We start from the raw sequence: 15,795 nt of genomic DNA, 5'->3' as shown, positions 1-15,795 counted from the left end.
TAAGAATGTCAAGATCCTGCCTTATTTGCATTACATAAAAGAGTTTAGTAGGAGATTCACAAGGATTGAGTTCAAGCATGTCCCTCGAGCTCAAAATGAGTTTATCGATGCTTTGACAACATTGTCCTCGATGATTCAACACCCATACAAGAATTACATTGACCCTATTGATATAGAGATGCATGATCAACATGCATACTGTTTTCATGTAGATAAGGAAATGGATAGAAAACCATGGTATTATGACATCAGAAGATTGATAGAAGCACAAGAATATCCTGAAAATGCCACAAACAAGCAGAAATGGACTTTGAGGAGGATGGCCAATCATTTATTCCTTAACGGAGAAATCCTATATAGGAGAACTTTGGATTTGGGATTGCTGAGGTGTGTCGACACCGCAGAAGCGACAAGGCTTTTGGAAGAAATACATGCAGGAACATGTGGACCTCACATGAATGGGTTCACTTTGGCAAAGAAAATTCTAAGAGCCGAATATTTTTGGATAACCATGGAGAGAGATAGCCTCTGGTATGTGTAAAAGTGTCATCAGTGTCAAGTGCATTTGCCGCTTGGGGCATGGATGTTATTGGACCATAGAGCCTCCCGCGTCAAATGGACATCGTTTCATCCTGGTGGCTATCGATTATTTCATAAAATGGGTCGAAGCTTCGACATACAAGGCAGTGACTAAGAAGGTAGTGGCAGACTTTATTCGCAATAACATAGTTTGTCGGTTTGGAATTCCAGAATCAATCATAACAGATAATGCGGCCAACCACAACAACGATCTTATGAAGGAAACTTGTGAAAGGTTCAAGATTGCTCATCGAAATTCCACGGTTTACAATCCACAGATGAATGGGGAAGTTGAGGCAGCAAATAAGAATATCAAGAAGATTTTAAGGAAAATAGTGGACAGTCATAGGCAATGGCATAAGAAGATACCATATGTTTTGCTCGGTTATCGCACCACAATCATAACGTCAACTGGGCAACTCCTTATATGTTGGTTTATGGTTCGGAGGCAGTAATACCTGCCGAGGTAGAAATACCATCTTTAAGGATTATCCAAGAGGTTAGTCTGGACGATGCAGAATGGATACGTAGCAGGCATGAACAATTGATGCTCATCGATGAAAAGAGGATGGACGCGGTTTGTCATGCACAACTCTATCAGAACAGAATGACCAAAGCATTCAACAAGAAAGTCAAACCTCGCCAGTTCACACCGGGGCAATTAGTATCGAAGAAGATCTTTACTCACCAAGGAGAAGCCGAAGGGAAATTTGCACCAAATTGGCAAGGACCCTACATGGTTCATAAAGTACTCTCTGGAGAAGCGGTAATCTTAGCAGAAATGGATGGCAGAGTGAGCACAAAGCCAATCAATTTAGACGCCATCAAGAAATACTACATCTGAAGACCTCAAGATTAGTGCTTATTTCTTGTACTTTTGCATTTTTGATGCAACAGAACTACGTTTAGGCCTGACTTCCCACAACGGGGTACGTAGGCAACCCACATCGGATCCGGTCTCCCTTAAGGATTGTCTACATATCCCATCATTTCATGTTGTATTTAGAACTACGCTCGACCTGAATTTCCTTAATGGGATATGTAGACAATCCTTGTCGGATTAAGTCCCTTGCATTTCATATTTTCACTTTCCCCTGTTGATTTGAACTACGTCCTGACCTGATTCCGCTTGGATACGTAGGCAGCCTGAGTCAGGTTCGGTCATTGCATTACATGTTTCTTACTTTTCCTTCATATTTTTCAGTTTTCTATTGTAATTGAACTATGCTACGACCTGATTCCATTTGGATACGTAGGCAACTTGAGTCAAGCTCGGTCATTGCATTACATACTTCTATTTCTCTCACTTGTAATCGAACTACGTTACGACTTGATTCTATTTGGATACGTAGCCAGCTTGAGTCAAGCTCGGTCATTGCATTACATACTTCTATTTCTCTCACTTGTATTCGAACTACGTTACGATCTGATTCCTACTTTGGGGATACGTAGGCAGCTGAGTCAGGCTCGATCAATGCAGAACATAATTTCCATTTTTGTTTTTCACCCCTAGGAAACAGTTCCTCATAGTTAGCGTAACCTCAGAATATGAAGAATATAAATCGTCATAAGGTTTGCAAAAGAGCTAGGGAAGTTTCATCATGAGGGTAAAGGCTACAAGAAGACTATGTTGCATATAGTCAACAAAATGAAAATCTCGATAGACTTCGAAACATGTCATGATCTAAAAACGATGGATGATTAATATATATATATATATATATACACCTAATATATACGTAGTATACTTATTTTCCAAACAAACAAGCTAATTCTTTTCAAAAGATTTTTTTTTCTACTCTTCCACCTACCAAGTCTCTAGGCTAAGACACTATGTGCAGGGCTAAGAAAGTGTCGAAGGATTCCAGTGACGAGGCTTCAATACGTGAGTCGATACAAATCAACACCCCCTCCCAAACTAAAATTTTCTTTGAGTACAGGAATATAGGAATCGAGAAAAATAACATCAAGTCTCGGGGCATGACTAGAAGCGCCACTCGACTTCTCACAATCATGAGCCAAACTATTGTTTCCTTAGTTTATTTCTTAGAAGAACTTCAACCTACATATTATGTCTAAGATATTTTATTTAAATCTTTGCAGGTACGCTCGAGATCCAAATCAAATACTGAAGAAAAGAGGATACTCGTAGAAATATAGGATAGTTAGCTTCATGTTAAGATAACTCCACCGATCGAAGGTTGTACATAGCAAACATCGTCAAAATCCGTCAACCGGAGGCTGTACATAGCAAACATCGATCGAATTCCGCCAATTGGAGACTCTATATAAGCAAAAGAAGTAACATTCCGCTAATTAGAGACCACATCGTAGTGATGTCACCGAAGCTCCATCGACCGGGGGCATGCAAGCACAACGATGTTTTCATACACTAACAATAATATGTTACATTACAAGCTTTACAAAGCCGGATACAACCTTTTACTTTATAGCAGCCCCGCTAAGCAGAGGTCTACATTACAAGCTTTACACAGTCGGATATAGGCTTTACATTACAATAGCCCCGCCAGTCGAGGGTTTTTACATTACAAGTTACTTTACCTATATCACATTCACAACACAAAAATCATTTGGACATTTACACTCTACTCTTTACATTCCAATTTCAATTTATAATTTTTGAACCACAACAGGTACTTTTCACCTTTCTACATGTTTTGCAGGACAACGCATTACAACGAGGAACTCCCTCTAAGTAGCAAACTAGGGCAAGTTAGTGCAATGTCAAGCATTGATGAGTCCAAAAATTGAACTCATTTAGGGCTTTATTTTAATGGAAATAGTGTCCTTGAATGCTTGTTTTATCTCAATACTTGATTAAAATGTTGAAGTTTCAGGTATTTGAAGTTTTAGTGGAAGCATGGACACTTAGGTGCAAAACGGAGCAAATAGGGCTGAAAATAACAAGAAATGGAATCCTGCGGATCGTCGAGTTTAACTGGGCGAGTCGCAAAAAGACATGAACCGCCCTTCATTCCAGTACGTGATGCCTTGAAGGAAGTGGATCAAAAGGCAAGGAAAGGAGTAGTCGGCGAGTCGCCGATCAGTTCCACGAAGCAGTACTGTACCGCCTAATGATCCAGAATGTGAGGATGCTAAAGGCAAGACACTGAAGACGATGAGATGACCAAAAGGTAGATCACCGAGTTCATCGGCGATCTCGACTAATGTCGCCGAACAATCCTCCGTAGCACAATCTGTGAAAACTATAAATACTACTCCCTCCGTCCCATTTTATGTGGCAACATTTGACCAGACACGGAGTTTAAGAAATAAATGAAGACTTTGAAATGTTTACCAAATTGTCCTTTAAAAAGTACACTCACTTTTCTCTCTCCTCATAAATGTATTGGAGTATTATTTTAAGATTAAGTGGGACCAACAAGGGTAAAAGAGGAATTGCACCTTTAAATACTTACCATATAAGGAAAGTGACATTCTTTTTGGGACTGACCAAAAAGGAAATGTTGCCACATAAAATGGGACGGAGGGAGTAGTTAGAATTGTAGTATTAAAAGAATTTTTGGGGAGTGGAACAATTATTATTATTATTTTCACTTTAGAACAGACTTTAGCTGATATTTTTCTCTCAAGTTTGGAGAGGGTTTTGTGGAGACTTGAAGAAAGGAGTTATTCTTCCCCAAGTTGGAAGTGGGTCTTCTCTATTCATTTTCCTTTGCTTAATTTAAGGTTTAATTTCTTATACCCAGTTGATTTCATTATCATGTTAGGTATAATTTCTTATTTCTTGATGTGTGGATAAAACCCCCCATTCTTGGGGTGTGATTTAGCAAATATGGGTTGATATTCTTGTTGGGTCTTGTTTGTTGATAGGTTAGATGTATTTTAATGGTGATTTCACCTAGTGGTTGTGGTTTGCAAATACAAAGCCACCTATGTGTGTTCGGCTTGCCCGAGAGGGAGGTCGCGAAATCAAAACCACTAGACTGATGGCCTAAGGTGTGGGTCGACATGAGGTTCTGCCCAAGAGGGTGAGCCCTAGTCCCATATCCTAAGACTCAGCTCGAGAGAGAGAGTGGTGTAAGGCGTAGACTGGTCTTCATGCGGCAAATGGGTGTCCGTAAGGAACGCATTTGAAATGGGGTAAGTTGCCCGAGAGGGAACTTATTTTCATTTAAAGCTTAGCCTAGTCACTATTGTCTTACAAATTTCCTATTGAAAGCATGTACCCAACAATTTATCTCAACTTGTCTTGCGGTCACATCCCAAGAACCTTTCCCCATACTTGATTTTCGTGTTTATTTTGTTGTTTTATCGCTTGTTACAAAACCCTCATTTGATATTTGACACTTTCGTGTCACCCCCTTTTATTTACTATGTTTTTGTTCGTTAATATCTTTAGCTACGACTAGTTAGAATGCAAACTCTATTTTCTATCAATTCTCAAAATCGCTCCCTTGGGACACGACCCCAACCCTTCGTTGGGTTACTATATTATCGACGATCGTAGACACTCATGTCGTAGGATAGTGTCGTTGGTCACGATAAGCATCAAGGTCACGTTTAGAATGACATTTTTAATGTAGAACCTCTTTTTTGTTGTCTCTATATGTAACTTATTATTTTGTTACACTTCATATTATTTTCTTTCTCATACCTACTATCACTTTTACAAATGTTACTTATTTTTTTTTATATATAATTTATAAATTCATACACTTTAACATACACATTATTTTACTACATGTTTGCAACTCGAGTACTATATCATTTTATTTTATTGTATTTTATTTCACGTCTTAGTTCTATATATAAATTAAACAACAAATTTTTATACCCTTTGAATTCAACATTTATTTTGGATACATTTATATAAGACACATCTATATTTTAAACATATAAAATTGTCATACATTTTTAGTACATTCATTCATTTATTTTTTACCGTATGATAAACATACTACTATTAATTTTATTTAATAGACATACATATGTCGTACCTTGTATTTACTCTTTTCTTAAACTAATAAAATTTACTTACCATTGATTTTAAAGCAAATAAATAAACAAGTTTTCCTAATTATATTTTCCTAAATTGAGTTTAAGGACTATCTTCGGATAGGCTCTGAGGGATGCTTAATACCTTCCCCTCAAGTAACCAAAACCCTTACTCAGAATCTCACTGATTTCGCAAATCAAAATAGAGTTTACATTTATACATTGAAAAAATGGTTTTCCTAATATTTTCCTTAAAATTTAGGTGGCGACTCTAAAACAAAAATAATTTTCTTTCAAAATCAGAGTGTCAACCATATTATGTTGTGAACTGTTTCGACTAGTTCGAAATGGGGTGCGCGACAGTTAGCACGAACTATTTGTCATATAAATTGTGTGTTTGATTGATGTTGTGTTGTCTTGGGTCATGTCCACCATGTGCGAAGTGGGAGATGCAAGTTTTGGGTCATGGGTCGCCCATATGGACCGATCCGACCCAATCTGTTTTGCCCTATCCAATTTAATTAATTGGATAATCCTTTTAAAAGGATAAGGGAGAATAGTTACAGAGTAACTGTTCAACCTCCCCTTAAAAGATTCCTAGTGGGAGTTACTTTGGTGAACGTGGGAAATGTAAAAGAGAAGACAGAAACAAGAACAATAAACAATATCACTCTTAGATCAAAGACATCCAACAAAAAGGACATTTAGTTTGTGAATCAAAATTGGTTTCCTAGTGATTCAAAGAGGAACTTGAGTGCAATCCTGTCAAAGTAGCAAAATCAACGACTTCCGCTGCAAATTAAGGTACACAACTTATCAGATTTTGCTCTATATATCTTACATGAACAAAGCAAAAAAAAAAGGGTGGGGGATTAAGCTTAAAATGAAATCATGATTACCTTTCAAGCTTTCACTAATCTATGGTGATGACAATAATAAGGAGACATGAATAATGGAAGTAGAATCAAACGAGGTGTTCTTTTGTTCGTTTTTAGCAGCTTTGTGTGGAGATTCGAACCCACACCTACAATGTGAGCAAGATAGCCTCACACCACTCTGGGCCGCAACATCTTGATGTGTTCAAAGTGTCCAACGTATTAAATTTAACCGTTACATATAATATTTTACTTATGTATATGGTATAATTTTCTGGCGAAGAATGTCCAATTGGACACTCTCGGAACACGGTAGCTCCGCCACTGCCTCACATCCATCACTAGTCATGGAAGATGGATCAAAGGAAAAAAAATCAATTTCTAGGCTTTTTTGTCAATTTGAATTTCCAAGTCAGTAAAAAACATTGTTTTATTTGATTTTTAAGGTTGAGGGGTAAAATTGAATCAATACATTAGCAATAAGGTTATTTATTACCCCAAAATCAAACGAAGAGTATATTGATCCATTAGTTCAGAGGTATTTTTGATTATTTTTCCTAATTTTTAAGTATAGTTATTTACAATAAATATATACTACATTTTTATTATATCATGCAACTTTTTCTTACTTATACCATGTCATAACTAAACTATACTCAACAACATTAATTTATTTTTAAAATAAAAATAAATAAGCATTAGTTTTATAGTATTTCAGAATTCATTGTAGTATTCAAAAGCTAAAGTTATACTTTTTGAGACATGATCATTTTCACTTTATTTGAAATTTTTGAAATTGGAGTTTAAAATGAAGTGTTTGATTATAATCCTTGCAAATAATATTTAATTGTTCGAATATACTTCTTTTTTTAAAAAAAAAACATAACAAAATAACTTGAACTAAAATTTAGAAAAGTATAGTGAAATGAAAATAAGATTTTAGGTGATTTTCAAATTCTATATACAACTGTATAAGTGAAAAAAATCCAAAAAAAAAGGTGAAAGATTCTCAGTATCCTTCCTGAATAAACATCATCCACTACCGCTACCAGATACCCTTTTTTTTTTTAGGCAAAATAGAAAGAAATAAAACTACCAAGTGTACCATAATGTAAGAAGTAAGATGGAAACCCATCCTTGGAGTTCAACGTCCATCCACTTGACTTAAGCGGAAGAAATAACTAGTGACAAAAAGTGTAATTTTGCCAGAGACCAAATAATTCAGTATCTAACTTATCAAAGAAGCAAATAGAACTAATAGATAGCCTAACATTAACAGATCCTTAGAAGTTTCCTCCTCCATACTTGAGCTAACGTGAAACAGTGCATAGCGACATCGTGAAATCACAGTTCACTATCAGTTGTTGTTTTCTTTCCATTCACAGCAACCAGCTCAGTGTCGAACACAAGTGTTGCACCACCTATAAGTTTGAACAGATATAAAAATGCAAGCAATAAGTAAAATGAAACTACATTGTCGAAATTATTAATGAATTTCTTAATAGACAAATATGTGCTTATGATCCCAGTATAGCGTTTCTCTAGTTAACAAAGGATAGATGATGTAGCCGTCATCTGAATTTAAGTAGGCACTAAACCCACATGATGAAGAATACGACATAATGCCCCTCCCCCACCCCCACCACCCCCTACCCGCTCAATAAAATATACATGTCAATCATGGAGATCAAGCCAGTTACTAATCCAGACAGACACAAACTGACTTCCTTTTACATAGAAATCAAAAGCAACGCCAACAAAGAAGAATTCATTCTGGCGAAGACAGAACTTCACAATATTTGAAAAAATTCTTGAACATTTTTTTGAAGTTTTGTTTATTTCCAAGTTTTTGCAAAAAAAAAAAAAAAATTAATAAAAAAAAAGATTTCTGAGTTGACAAATTTCCCATTTTCCAGATTCACAAAAAAGAGAAAAATTCACCAAACAAACAATTTTCTGAAAACCTAAAGAGATTTTGTGAGAAGCAATGCAACCAGATTGAGAGTACATTTATGGCTAATGAAGCTACGCTATTAAAACTATTTGTTCAGAATCAGAAATAGACACCACAAAAATAGTTAACTAGGGTACAAAGGATAATGTCCAACACTTTACACTTGTGATCTATAGCTTTTAGCTAATGCTTTAAGCAGAATTTCTAAGCTACTAGAGAAGAGCTGATGTTACCTGGGATCTTTGGTGGAGATCCACTCTCACCATAACCAAGTTTAGCAGGGATTTTCAACTTTCGCTTCTCTCCCACACACATTCCAAGAAGTCCTTGATCCCAACCTGCAAAGCGACATTCAGTATCATATAGCTTGTATCTCTGTCAAAATCTCTGTGTCCATGTCCTTAAATATCACCGTAGACTGTTATCATATTAAATGAATTACATAAAAGGGATTTCAGAATAGGGAAGCATAGATCTAGCTTATAGGAACTTATACTATAGGCTTGCTTTACTTCATGAGTAGATGTGTTACCTTGAAGAACAGGAAACAAAAAAAAGAGGTTCTCATACTTCATGAGGAGCCAAAGAACTCATATCCCTCATATCATTGAAAAGGCACACACTTTTTATGGTGTTGTGATTTCATTTTGTCAGCTTCTATTTACAATGCTGGCTCTTTTGCTTTTTTTCTTTTCTCTTGCTAAGTAACAGACAAGCTCCTTTTTTCCAACTATTTACTTTGTTGTGATGAAATAATCCCTTTGGAACGTGTTTGGTGTATTATAAAAAAGATTATTACACAAATCAACGGAAAAAGGTTTACTGTCCAAGGTGTTTTGGGTAAATTTCAAATCGCAAGCTCCCACAAAGTATTAAAAAGCCAAATCATCTTGAAAAGCAAAAGACAAAAGCAATAAGCCATCTTTTGTTTTGTAAGCGCTACACCCATTATGCATGCAAATATTCATGCTTATCATTGTCAAAAATTAAATGGCTTTTCGCTGAGATTCTAGCTCCTAATATGCTTCTCACAACTGCAGCTAGCTACCATAGAGGGAAACCATTAAAGAAGAAAAAGAAAAGGCAAAAAATGCACCAATGCAATGATAACATGTTTGATAGTTCCAAAGGATTAGAAATGAATAAATGATGTAGAATGAACATTGGTTAAAAGAATCACAAACAAACCTTTAATCACTTGACCGCTTCCAAGTTCAAATTCAATGGGGTCATTCCTCTCGTAGCTGGAATCAAATACAGTTCCATCTGTAAGTTTTCCCTGCAGGCGCATTAGGATATAGAGTGAATCACTTCGACGTTACCTCTAGTTTGAAAAAACTAAATCAATCAGACTCTTCCTTAAAAAATACAAGGAACCTCGCTGCAACCCTTTCATGTTTGTTTCATCAAATATCCAATGCTAATGCTCACACCCTGATTCTTTGACACATGGCATTTCCTTCATACTCCCTCTATTCCAGTCTATGTGACACTATATTTAGAAGCAGAGGAGTATCTTTGTCACATGACATTTTCTTAACTGTGGGAGGTGGATGATGTAGGGTACAACAGTTTAAGGAATAGGAAATGTCTAGTAGAAGCTCCTCTTTGATTGGACATGTTACAATATCATGACTGAAAAAGACATTATCTCTAGTGTAAATGATTCGTCCTTCCCTAAGCTTGCCAAGGAATATGAATAAAAGCAGATGAGAAGGGGGGAAAATCTGAATAATCAAGTGAAATTTTTCTCCTTCCTAGCCCATTCTTAAATTCAAACCAATATGCATGAATATAATTCTCCAACATAATTGACAAAAGAACTCCAGTTATCAAAGTAAGGATTGCTCTTTTTTGTTTTGGATAAAGGTAAGTAAGGATTGCCTAAAAGGAGTGAACACAATAATTTATTAATCTATCAGTAGGTATTTAGAAACACTTCAGTCCTATGGGTAACTTTCCCTCCATCCACAGTTCGGAGCTTTTAAATAGTTAAAGTAAAGAAGCACTTCTACTCACACTGTAGTGTACTGAGACTCTATCGCCCTTGTGAGCCTTAAGTTCGCAAGATGCTGGCTTAAACTGCAACAGATGGACAAAGAAAACAATAGGTTAGTATTTAGACTACTGAATCACCAAATGAAAGAGACATACAAGCGTTACTATCATCATCACGAAACCTAAAATATTGATGACTCTACAAAAGCAATGTAAACATTTGAGAACCAAAAGATACTAAGATTTCATGAGAGTATCAATAAATTATGCTTTTCTCCAGATAGCTGCGACACTGGATTTGATAAATATCTTCCCGACTTCATTCAAGGAGAAGTTCAATTTCATGGACACAACAAAAAAGTTATTTTACTACATATGGATCACCAATACATTCAGTAGACAAATACTCCGTGAGTGATAGCATGACAAAATGTATTTATTTAAATGAGGGACAAGTATGAAATGTAAGAGATGCGTAACAGATTAGCTATTCTCTCCTATCAACCAATTGTTCTCTGTAATACACCTCGTCATCAAAGCTAACCACCATAAGAGACTAGCTTTTCATTCTCCATTCATGCTTTCTATCTACACAGCTCACTGAGAATACAGTTGATGTGTACTCACACCTAGTGAGGGGTTTCACTCGAACCAATTAAAGAACCACAACTTCCCCCTCTCCGTGTGCGCAGATTCACTCTATACAATTCTGCTAGAGGTAACAGTATGAAGTACTTATGATTCAATTTTCATCGAATCACTAGTCTAAAGACTAATGTTGAGTGAAATGACATTTGCAATCTAAAACTATGCTCTTCTTCATATTTTTAAAAAAATTTAAATGCCTACAACCTAAAACTAGGTCAAAAGCAAGAGATCGCGAGGTTCATTCTATAGGAATTAGAAATATTAGCAATTTGCAAAATACAATACTCCACAATTAAATTGTCACGTCAGGAAGTCATATGAAACAAAAATGGAGAGCTCTCTTTAATTATAGAAGTTCAAACAAAAACGAAACTACAACGCAGTTCATTCTTCAATCAGTTCTACAATCATGAATCGAAGAATAGAAAAAGGCCAAAAGTTTTACCTTCACACCGATCTGCAACTCCGTAACATCGCCGGACTTCTTAGCGGAAACTGGAAAATAGAAATCGAAACTTAGAACGTTTGACTTAGTATTTCATTTTCAGTTCAAGAGAAACCTTAGCGCATTTACAGATCTCATACAAAAATCAATAATATTCAAATAGATTACCTAGAGTAACAAGAAGAAAAACAATGAAAATTGAAGTGGCATTGAATGCGCGGCCGAATTCCATCGTCGATTCTGTTTCTACACACTGCAAAATCTCCTCCTCTTCCCTTCTTTCCTTCTGGTAAATATAAGGGTAGATCCACAATAACCCACTACAGATCTCCGACGTAATAAAAGAACAAGAGGACCAATCCTTATTTGCCACATCATCAGCCATGCTAATGACTGTACAATGCGTCCACGTCATCAACTTTTTGGTGGGAAAATAATGAAGAGTACGGTGTCGTTTTTTTAATTTTAAGCAAAAGGCAAAAAAACTACTCCTACTATGGAAAGTTGGCATAAACGCTCTCTCGCCATGCCATACATTCTCTGCTTTCCTTCCTTAATTCAAGCATTGAACAGAAATCCAAACCCTTGTCCTCTTTCTCCTCTCTCACAAACCCTAATCGCCCGAACAATGAGGTGAGAGAAAAAGAGAAAGGTATGCTACAATGGGTAAAAAAAGGTACAAATTCTATGAAAAAATCCCCTGCTGCCTCCTCTTCTTCCTCCTCATAGCCGTTGCCTCACCGGATGAGTTATCCGTCGTCGTCCGTGATGGTTCTGCCGATGATGCATCTGTTATGGCTAAATTTGCTAGGTCTCTTATACCAACACCACCTGGCTGGTCAGGTACCAATGTATGTAAATGGTCAGGCGTCTCATGTGACTCTTCAGGCAGAGTTTCTTCAATTAGTCTCATATCAAAATCTCTAGGAGGTCAACTACCACCAGATCTTAATCAACTTTCTAATCTTCAAACCTTTAATATCCAAAAGAATCGCATTTCCGGTTCGTTACCTTCTTTATCAAACCTTCCTTCTCTTCAAGATGTTCATCTTGATTCCAATAATTTTACGTCTGTTCCAACTAATTTCCTTTCCGGACTAACAAATTTGCAGAAGTTTAGCATTGATGACAATCCTGGTCTTCCTCCATGGACAATTCCTGATAGTTTGACGGACTCAACGTCCTTGGCTGATTTTTCAGCGTCTAACGCAAATATTATGGGTCAAATTCCGGATGTTTTTGGGTCATTTCCTAGTTTGGAGAGTCTTAGGCTTTCGTATAATAATCTTACGGGGTTCTTGCCGTATTCTTTTGCTAAGTCTGGGATTCAAAACTTGGTACTTAATAATCAAAAGCTTGGGCTTACAGGCAGGATTGATGTTCTTGGTTCTATGGAACAGTTAACTCAGGCTTGGATCCATGTTAACAAGTTTGAAGGGCCAATTCCTGATCTTTCTCTTTGTATTAATTTGGTCGATATCCAGCTTCGTGATAATAGCTTAACTGGAGTGATTCCTCCTTCTCTGACTTCCCTTCCTAAGCTAACTAACGCGTCTTTGCAAAATAACATATTTTTAGGCCCAATTCCTGGTTTCAAACCAAATGTCCAGGTGACCCTTGGAAACACAAACCATTTTTGCAATCCTTTTCCAGGACCATGTGATCCACAGGTAACTATATTGCTTGATGTTGCTGGAGCTGTGGGTTGTCCGATGATACTAGCTGAGTCTTGGGCAGGGAATAATCCTTGTAAAGGTTGGAACTATATTACATGTGATGCGAAGGGAACTGTGACTGTTATCAATTTTGCAAAACAGAATTGGGTTGGTACAATATCTCCTGCTGTTGCTAATCTCACCGGTCTCAAATCATTGGTCATGAATGATAATAATCTCACAGGTCCTATTCCGGTTAGTCTCACCAGTTTACTAGAGCTGCAGCTTGTCGATGTTTCCAACAACAATATTTCTGGCAAGATCCCAAAATTTCGTTCCGATGTCATACTGAAAACGTCTGGTAATCCATTTATGGGGAAAGATGTGCCCCTAAATGCTCCACCTGGTGCAAGACCAAGTCCAAGTTCGTCGACAGATAATAATTCACCTTCTGCTGCCAAAGATGAGCATAAATCCTCCTTCTCTACATGGATCATTGTTGCTATTGTTCTTGCTGTTGTTGTCTTAATCCTAGTTTTGTGCCTGGTGATATATAAATACAAGCGTAATGGAAAATCAAAACTGAATAAAGGCAAGGAGCAAAAATTGAAGAATGGTTCCTCTAAAAATATGAAGGGTTATGGTGCAATTCCAAGCACGGCCAGTCAAAGTGATACCTCAAACAGTGAAATATATGTATATGATGGTGGGCATGTAACTATCCCAGTGGAACTTCTGCGAGAGGCCACAAACAATTTCAGCGAAGAAAATATATTGGGACGTGGTGGTTTTGGGATTGTTTACAAAGGTAGACTCCATGATGGAACAGAGATTGCTGTGAAGAGGATGGAAGCTTCTATAGCAAGTAACAAGGGTCTAACCGAATTCAGAGCTGAAATTGAGGTACTCACAAAGGTTAGGCACAGACACTTAGTGGCACTTCATGGGTTTTGTGTCAATGGATATGAGAGGCTTTTAGTATATGAGTACATGCCACAAGGGACATTAGGCCAGCACTTGTTCGATCATTATCAACTAGGATTTCTACCCCTCACTTGGAAACAAAGATTAACAATAGCACTAGACGTTGCTAGAGGGGTAGAGTATCTGCATGGTTTGGCACAACAGAGCTTCATACATAGAGATCTAAAGCCTTCTAACGTACTTCTTGGGGATGACATGAGAGCTAAGGTCTCCGATTTTGGATTAGTTAAAAATGCACCTGATGGCAAGTACTCGGTGGAGACGAGGCTAGCAGGAACTTTCGGGTATCTTGCACCAGAGTATGCTTGTATGTACATCACTCCTTTTATATTGCATGAATTAGTTCAATTTAACCCTCTGACTTACCACAGGAAAAACAAAGGAACTATATGTCTAACTCATTATAATTTGATGATAAATTTAATGGTTAAAATGCATGACTAGCTTAACTATCCCTAGTAAAATGAGAATTTCATAGTAGTATTTGATTAGGAATATGATTATACTATATATGTTATGTTTACACATGATAACTATATATTCTCATGACATCTCTGTCTTTTGTTGGAACTAGCCACTGGAAGAGTAACTACGAAGATTGATGTCTTCGCCTTTGGAGTGATATTGATGGAGATTCTCACGGGCAGAAAAGCACTTGATGAGAGCTTGCCAGAAGACAGAAGTCATTTAGTGGCTTGGTTTAAAAAGACGGTTGTGAACAAAGAGAAGATTGTAGAAGTGCTAGACCCGACCCTCCTAGATCCAGATGAGGAAACTTACCAGAGCATATGCAAAGTAGCAGAGCTAGCAGGACATTGCGCAGCTAGGGAACCATCTCAGAGACCAGATATGGGCCACGTGGTGAATGTCTTAGCTCCTTTGGTAGAGCAATGGACTCCCACTGCTGCTGCTGGAGGTGATAGTTTCAATATTGACTTCACTATGAGCCTTCCTCAAGCCCTGCAAAAATGGAAAGCTAATGATGATTCCATGCTCTCTGAAGACACGTCGTATGGTGACTATTCCGCATCCACAAGGACTTCACAGTCCATAACAGCAATCAGGAAGGTATCAGAGACAGACAAAAACACATTTAGTTATACAAAGGAACACCAGTGAGTGATGTAAACATACTTAAAACTGTGACGAAAAGAAGTGTATATTAATACCAAGGAACTGATAACATAGATATGCACCATTCTGTCTCATTTTCCGCTCATAGAATCTATTTTCTGCTCAATTATGGACCAGGTAGACATTTGGATTTTATAATAGATTCCTAAAATTTGGATCTAAAATCCTCTCTATCGCTATCAAAACTTAGCTGGACCAAAGCGGACGAAAAATAAGCCACGAAAAAACATAAGAAAGACCTAATGAGCTAGTGAAATAGAGCACAGCTGCAACTTTTCCGATAAAAGATTTTCTCTTGGTTTGTCCTCTTCTTCTATAGATCCATAGCTCATACACAAAATTGAATCTGAATTTATGGTGATGGGGTGATTTTTGATGATGATATCTCATAAAATATTAGTGTGTGTAAATGGAATATACTTGTATCAGAAGTCCTTTTTTTATATGTGATACATACATGATGCATATACGTTATCTTAATTGGGTTGTATCAGAGTATCTAGTAAAATTGAGAATGTGTATCCAACAACATTGATAGTTTGT

General features: G+C 37.0%; 3 protein-coding genes across 11 annotated transcripts in view; 1 reads left to right on the top strand and 2 right to left on the bottom strand.

The window, feature by feature from the left end:
* LOC125830655 (peptidyl-prolyl cis-trans isomerase FKBP15-1-like) overlaps nucleotides 1-11,787 on the bottom strand; it is a 1,183,135-nt gene extending 1,171,348 nt beyond the window's left edge. For 3 of the 9 annotated variants that reach the window (XM_049509830.1, XM_049509832.1, XM_049509831.1), the window contains exons 1-6: nucleotides 11,648-11,774; nucleotides 11,480-11,529; nucleotides 10,408-10,470; nucleotides 9,577-9,667; nucleotides 8,622-8,726; nucleotides 7,742-7,855 (exon numbers count right to left, since the gene is read on the bottom strand). In XM_049509830.1, the coding sequence (XP_049365787.1) occupies nucleotides 7,779-7,855; nucleotides 8,622-8,726; nucleotides 9,577-9,667; nucleotides 10,408-10,470; nucleotides 11,480-11,529; nucleotides 11,648-11,711 (450 nt within the window). In that variant the 5' untranslated portion in view covers nucleotides 11,712-11,774 and the 3' untranslated portion in view covers nucleotides 7,742-7,778. Of the gene's footprint in view, nucleotides 1-7,511; nucleotides 7,856-8,621; nucleotides 8,727-9,576; nucleotides 9,668-10,407; nucleotides 10,471-11,479; nucleotides 11,530-11,647 lie in introns of those variants that run through there. The other 6 variants (XM_049509835.1, XM_049509834.1, XM_049509833.1 and 3 more) reach the window with 3 other exon arrangements.
* LOC125830650 (40S ribosomal protein S8) overlaps nucleotides 1-15,795 on the bottom strand; it is a 173,940-nt gene that overhangs the window by 102,122 nt on the left and 56,023 nt on the right. The gene's annotated exons all lie outside the window — the stretch shown is intronic.
* On the top strand, nucleotides 11,996-15,326 carry LOC125830629 (receptor-like kinase TMK4). The gene is made up of 2 exons (XM_049509803.1): nucleotides 11,996-14,425; nucleotides 14,693-15,326. Exons 1-2 carry the CDS (start codon nucleotides 12,142-12,144, stop codon nucleotides 15,235-15,237), a joined length of 2,829 nt encoding a protein of 942 aa, XP_049365760.1. The 5' UTR covers nucleotides 11,996-12,141; the 3' UTR covers nucleotides 15,238-15,326.

The sequence above is a fragment of the Solanum verrucosum genome, unplaced genomic scaffold (genome assembly GCF_900185275.1).
Source record: "Solanum verrucosum unplaced genomic scaffold, falcon-dt-bn FXZP01000297.1, whole genome shotgun sequence".
Lineage (NCBI taxonomy): Eukaryota > Viridiplantae > Streptophyta > Magnoliopsida > Solanales > Solanaceae > Solanum > Solanum verrucosum.
The sequence above is the reverse complement of the archived record's forward strand: the minus strand, read 5'-3'. Positions and strand labels throughout refer to the sequence as shown.